Consider the following 6,896-nt stretch of genomic DNA (forward strand, 5'->3'; position numbering starts at 1 on the left):
TTGAGAGCACTGAGAGGAATGTGTCATAGTCTGATTGTGTTGGAAGAGCACAGACTGGCTGTGTTGGGGGCACAGTCTGGCTGTGTTGGGGCACACAGTCTGGCTGTGTTGGGGCGCACAGTCTCGCTGTGTTGCGGAGCACAGTCTGGCTTTGTTGGGGAGCACAGTCTGGCTGTGTTGGGGAGCACAGTCTGGCCGCGTTGGGCCGCACAGTCTGACCGTGTTGGGGGGCACAGTCTGGCCGTGTTGGGGAGCACAGTCTGGCCGTGTTGGGCCGCACAGTCTGACCGTGTTGGGGGGCACAGTCTGGCCGTGTTGGGGGGCACAGTCTGGCCGTGTTGGGGAGCACAGTCTGGCCATGTTGGGCTGCACAGTCTGGCTGTGTTGGGGCACACAGTCTGGCCGTGTTGGGGAACACAGTCTGGCCGTGTTGGGGGCCACAGTCTGACCGTGTTGGGGAGCACAGTCTGGCCGTGTTGGGCCGCACAGTCTGACCGTGTTGGGGGGCACAGTCTGGCCGTGTTGGGGGGCACAGTCTGGCCGTGTTGGGGAGCACAGTCTGGCCATGTTGGGCTGCACAGTCTGGCTGTGTTGGGGCACACAGTCTGGCCGTGTTGGGGAGCACAGTCTGGCCGTGTTGGGGGCCACAGTCTGACCGTGTTGGGGGGCACAGTCTGGCCGTGTTGGGGGCACAGTCTGGCCGTGTTGGGGGGCACAGTCTGGCCGTGTTGGGGAGCAGGCTCTTCACACTCAGCTCTCAGAGAGAGGGGGCGTGCCGGTCTCTGTTAGGATTCAGGCCTGAATGGGGTTGTTGGCAGCAACAAGTCTCCTTTTAGCCTCGAAGGAAAAGCAAGACTTGTTTCTAAAATAAAAACCCAATTTCAACTTCAGTTTTTTCACCAGTTGCTGAATGTGAGGCTTAAAAGAGAGAGAGTCGTCAATTATGATTCCTAGATATTTGCACAGAGATACAGACTCAATCTCATTGCCCTGAAAAGTGGTGATGGAAGGTTCAGTGGCTTTTTCAGCATTCAAAACAAGTTTTAAATCACAAAGGGTGAGTTGTACAGTATTAAAAGCAAGTTGTAGCTGACATAGAGCCTGGATTGGTGTAGAAGCAGAGCAGTATATCACAGTATCATTGGCATAAAAGTGGAAATTTGCATTTGAAACATTTCAATCAAGCCTGTTGATATATATAGTGAATAGGAGTGGTCCCAGGACTGATCCCTGGGGCACACCCTTGGATACACTAAGGAAGCTAGAAGTGATACCTTCAGCCTGCACACACTGAGATCTGCCTGATAGATCATTTTCAAACCAACAGACAGTTTGCTCTGACAGTCCTACACTGATAAGTCTTTGCTTCAATATTGCATGATCCACAGTATCAAAAGCTTTAAATAAGTCAATGAAATGGGCTGCACAGTTATGCTTGTTATCTAAAGATTCAATTATATCATTAACTACTTTAAAGGCAGCTGTAGTTGTGCTGTGTTTTTCCCTAAAACCTGATTGAAAATCAGATAAAATGTTGTTTGAAAATAAAAACTCCTTCAATATAACATACAGCTCAGTCTGATATAACATACAGCTCAATGTGATATAACATACAGCTCAATGTGATATAACATATAGCTCAGTCTGATATAACATACAGCTCAATGTGATATAACATACACCTCAGTCTGATATAACATACATCTCAGTCTGATATAACATACAGCTCAGTCTGATATAACATACAGCTCAGTTTTAAATGGTTTTGGTTGAGAACCACGGCCAGTTGTAGTAAGAGGTGGCTGTCTGCTGCTTTGCTGCTGTAAAACACAAACTTTAGGTGCCAAACAAAAAAAAAACAAAATGGAATAGGCCCACTGGAGTGAGACAAATCAGCTTGTCACCATGGGAACAATGTACCACCTGTATGAAAGAGAGGACTCTCTCTTCCTTTATCTGGCAAGGCTTTTCATTTTGAGTGCAGTGGGACATTTCACCAGAAGGGGGCAGGGTTTCATTAGATATTCTTGAGCAGCAAGAGAATTCAGTTCCCTTGCCTTCCACAGGGAGGCAGCCTGTGCCTGCCAGCCTGCCTGTGCAAACACAGGGTCTGTTATCACTGTCACAAACGCTGCGTTTGACTGCAAAGCAAAGCCCTAATATTAACACCGTTTTACCCGCCTTATAAATGCATGTAGCCAAACAACTGAGCATGTGGCTGGTAGCTATAGTGCAAATAAAGCTGAGTGTCTGATCTTTCACAGATTCTGCAGGAAACAATGATGCTTTGGAAGGTTTTCCTGAGTGTCTGTTCTTTCACAGATGCTGCAGGAAATGAAGCTCCTTTGGAAGGTCTTCCTGAGTGTCTGATCTTTCACAGATGCTGCAGGAAATGAAGCTCCTTTGGAAGGTCTTCCTGAGTGTCTGATCTTTCACAGATGCTGCAGGAAATAAAGCTCCTTTGGAAGGTCTTCCTGAGTGTCTGATCTTTCACAGATGCTGCAGGACTGTGCGAAGGCTCGGAGGGAGGTGGAGCTGCACTGGAGGGCCTCGCCCTGCCCCCACATTGTGCGCATTGTGGACGTCTACGAGAACCTGTACCAGGGGAAGAAGTGCCTGCTCATCGTCATGGAATGGTGGGTACCTGCACATACACTAACACACGCACACACACACACACACACACACACACACACTCACACACTCACACACTCACCACACATGCACACACACACACACACTCACACTCACCACACACACACACTCTCTCTCACACACACTCACACACTCACACACACACACTCACCACACACGCACACTCTCTCTCACACACACACACACACACTCACCACACACACACACTCTCTCTCACACACACTCACACACTCACACACCATACACACCACACACACACACACACTCTGATCAATTTCCCCATCACTGAAATACTGCTGATCAGTTTCCCCATAACTGAAATACTGCTGATCAATTTCCCCGTAACTGAAATACTGCTGATCAATTTCCCCATAACTGAAATACTGCTGATCAATTTCTCCATCACTAATACTGCTGATCAGTTTCCCCATCACTGAAATACTGCTGATCAATTTCCCTATCACTAATACTGCTGATCAGTTTCCAGATCGCTGCTTCTCCTTCACACCTCAGCTGAGGCACATTTGCATTGTGGCGGAAATCTTTGACATGGGAACTGCTGAATAATTCAGTCTGTGTCTGAGACTCAATCACACAGATCACTGGAAAAAGGTTCTCAGGTGTTTTTATCTAAATTGAGATGAGTCAACATTAAAATGAGCAGAGTGTGTAAGGCCTCATGTGGGCATGGAGTGTGTGCTGAGCCCGGCTCACACAGCGCACACACAGCGCACATCGCCCTGGGGGCGTGTGTTCCGTGAACAGAAAGAGGGCCACCGCTCTAGCGTCTGTTCGCTGTTCTGCTTTTTGTAAACAGTCGGCAGGTCTCCAAAATAGCTGTCCCTTTTCGCCGAACTGGGGAAATGGTTCTTGAAGACGGCCAAGAGTCTTTAAAGTGGTGTTGCACACACCCACTCTCGCAGTTGTAAAACCACAGTTCTCTTATTCCTTCTGTATTTCTTTTGTTTGAAAGCATGTTCTTGTTATGACTGTTGACTTTTCTCTCTTGTAGAAACGTGCCACCTTCTAATTGATAATTGATTTTTTTCTCTTTTTCTGCATGTGTGTGTGTGTGTCGGGGGTGGGGGGGGCTTTGGACTTGGACGCGAGGCTGACCCCCAGTCCAGTCTGAAACTCTTAATAATAATAAACTTTATTTATACAGCGCACTTCGAACACAAAGTGCCAGTCAATGTGCTTTACAGAAAGATGAATGAGTCGAATGATTTTAAAACGGGTAATATGTTCAAAATCTTTTAGTGTTCGTAAGTACCCTGGCTGTGGCATTTTGAACCAGTCTCAGTTTATTAATAACTTTTCTGGGAAGGCCAGTGAGTAAGGCATTACAATGATCAAGACGACTAGTTATAAATGCGTGTGTTAACTTTTCTGCATCTTCTTGGGAAAGGAAGGGCTTAACTTTTGCAGTGTTCTTCAGGTGGTAGAAAGCTGTCTTGGTCACATTTCTAATGTGTGCATCGAAGTCCAAATTGCTGTCAAATAGCATACCCACGTTTTTAGCCTGATAGGTGACATTGAGACCTCTCCTTTCAAGATGAGTGACAACCAATTCCCTCTTAGTCTCATTACCAATGTCCATGACTTCTGTTTTATCTTGGTTTAGTTGCAGAAAGTTTTGAGTCATCCACAAGTTTATATCAAAGAGACACTTCAAGAGATTATCAATTGGTTTGAGGTTGTTAGGAATGACTGATATATATATTTGGGTGTCATTCGCATAACAGTGAAAATTGATGTTGTGTTTGCGGATAATAGTTCCTAATGGGAGCATGTATAAACTAAATAGGATGGGTCCTAAGATTGAACCCTGGGGCACCCCACAAGTAGTGCTGACTCCTACTGAGGAGAATTCACGACCAAGCAGGTAGGTTCTAAACCAATTGAGAGCTGTGCCTGAGAGACCAACCTATTTTTCCAGCCTAGAAATAAGGACCTCATGATCCACCGTGTCAAAGGCAGCAGTAAGGTCCAGAAGCATCAGGACAGAAAGATTACCCTTATCCATGTTTACTCTGATGTCATTAACAACTTTAACCAGAGCTGTCTCGGTGCTATGCTTTGCACGGAAACCTGATTGGAATTTTTCAAAAATGGAATTTGTATTTAAGTACTCTGATAGTTTTTCAAGGATTTTGCTCAGAAAAATGAGATTTGAGATAGGCCTGAAATTATTTAGCATGGATGGGTCAAGAGTGCTCCTTTTAAGAAGGAGCTTAACTATGGTGATCTTAAAAGTAGATGGAAAAATGCCAGTTTGCAGGGAGCGGTTGATAATGTTTAATAATTCACCGGAAAAGCAAGTATAGACTTTTTTTGAAGAGACTTGAGGCTGTTTATTACTTTGTTTGAAAGATTTTCATTAGTGAGGTTAAAGGAACCAAGAGAGCTCTTTGGTGGTGAGACAGGGTCAATTTCTGCGAGATCGCTAGTTTGTTTTGTGGATATATCCATCCTTATATTAGCTATCTTGTCTTTAAAAAATTTTGCAAATTCATCGCACTTGGCTGTGGAAAGTAGTTCCGAATGTGCTGAACGAGGAGGATTTATTATTCTATTGACTGTTGAGAATAAGATATGGGGCTTGTTTTTATTGCTGGCGATTAAATTGGAAAAATATGCTTGCCTAGCGATTTTGATGCATTGGTTGCATTTTACAATATTTTCCTTTAAGATATCAAAGTGAATTTGTAGTTTTGTTTTTCTCCACTTATGTTCTGCCCTTCGACACATTCTTTTAAGAGTAGCTGTTTCCTCATTTTTCCAGGGGGCTCTGGGCTTGTTCATAACTTTTTTGACTTTAATAGGAGCCACATGGTCAATGCTTTCTCTTAGTCTCTTGCAAAGGCAATCAACTGGGTCATTACAGGAAAGATGCAGGCAAGAAGAAGAGCTATTTTGAAAGACAGTCATAAAATTTTTAGGTGCATCAGAGTCAAGATAGCTTTTCTTAATGGTGCGTTCAGTATGCTTAACCTCATTATATATTAAAACAGTAAAAAATACACAAAAATGGTCAGAAACAGTAAAATCAGAAACAGAGGTAATAGCAATGGAAACTCTTGACGTTCCCGATAATGGAGTCGCCAATGAGCAGAATCGATGGTGGAGCCGAGTGTCGGAGAGGAGGAGACGCTCCGTGACGGGAACAGTTAACAGGGACCCGCCGTGGAGCGACTGGACGCAGCTCTGGGAGAGTAGGGGCTGGCTCTCTGCCTTCGTTTGCATGATTCCAGGGAAGGATTGAATCCGTTTGGCAAACCCTGAGGCAGATGCGGCGAGGGAGTCGAGGAGGTGCTCATCTTCCTTAATTTGGTGAAGGGTGGAAATCCTGCCTTCAAGCTCGGCGATTCTCTGGGTACGTTGGAGACAGCTTGTGCACCCGGTAGGGGAGGTGAGCAGAGGCATTTTTCGCTTTGAAGAAATGTATGTCTCTTTCAATCCGTGCATTCCGTGGGAAAATCCGTCAAAAATCCAAACAAGTGATTCCAATTTCCGATTCCAGACGAACATTGCAATGCTTTCTTTAACGCAATTATATAATCGCGATGTGCAAGAATAAGCTATTATTTATATTTATTTTAACAACAACGCAGAGTACTCTTTTCAACTCCGTTTTGCCGCCTTAGTATTTCGAAATGGAACAGCTTAGTATTTCGAAACGGAACTGCTTTAAGAAAGTAAATAAAGATCTTAAAGCTTAACGAAAGTAAAAAATTGGGCCAAATATGTGGGCCTGTCCTCTCCTCTTTATAAAGAGTTGCGTGGTTGGTAATTATTCCTGATCCCCCGGCAAGTTTGGACATAAATTTCACCGCCCAGATGTGAGGCTTTGCTGCTTTGCTGGTGATTTCTGAATATATTTTCTTTACACAAATATATGTTTGAGTAACATTGTCTGGGATATTCTCCCTATTCTCAAAATGGCTTGAACTCTAATTCTACGGACATAACTAGTGATGCTTTTGTTGCTATCTGTTTTTCTGTCAAGTTTTTGGTCAGTTCTGTTTCAACGCAGTCAGTTAAATACGCTATTAAGGCTGTCAAAAGTGCCATGAAATTGAATTCGAATATTAGCTTTTGTAATTAGTTATATTCGAATGTCATTCGCCTATAATTCACAAAAATAAGCTGCTTATTGTCGGGCGCAATATGCACTTGACGCTCCCTCTAAACTGGCCTGCGTGTTATTTTCAATATTTATTTCATTTATAAACGTATTT

At 44.1% G+C, this 6,896-nt stretch overlaps 1 protein-coding gene across 1 annotated transcript in view; it reads left to right on the top strand.

The window, feature by feature from the left end:
* The window catches only part of mapkapk2a (MAPK activated protein kinase 2a), a 40,134-nt gene that overhangs the window by 17,636 nt on the left and 15,602 nt on the right, over positions 1-6,896 (top strand). Inside the window, 1 exon segment of the mRNA XM_064305100.1 lies at positions 2,497-2,636. Coding sequence (XP_064161170.1) covers positions 2,497-2,636 — 140 coding nt within the window.

This window comes from Anguilla rostrata, chromosome 13 (assembly GCF_018555375.3).
Source record: "Anguilla rostrata isolate EN2019 chromosome 13, ASM1855537v3, whole genome shotgun sequence".
In the NCBI taxonomy this organism is placed as follows: Eukaryota; Metazoa; Chordata; class Actinopteri; order Anguilliformes; family Anguillidae; genus Anguilla; species Anguilla rostrata.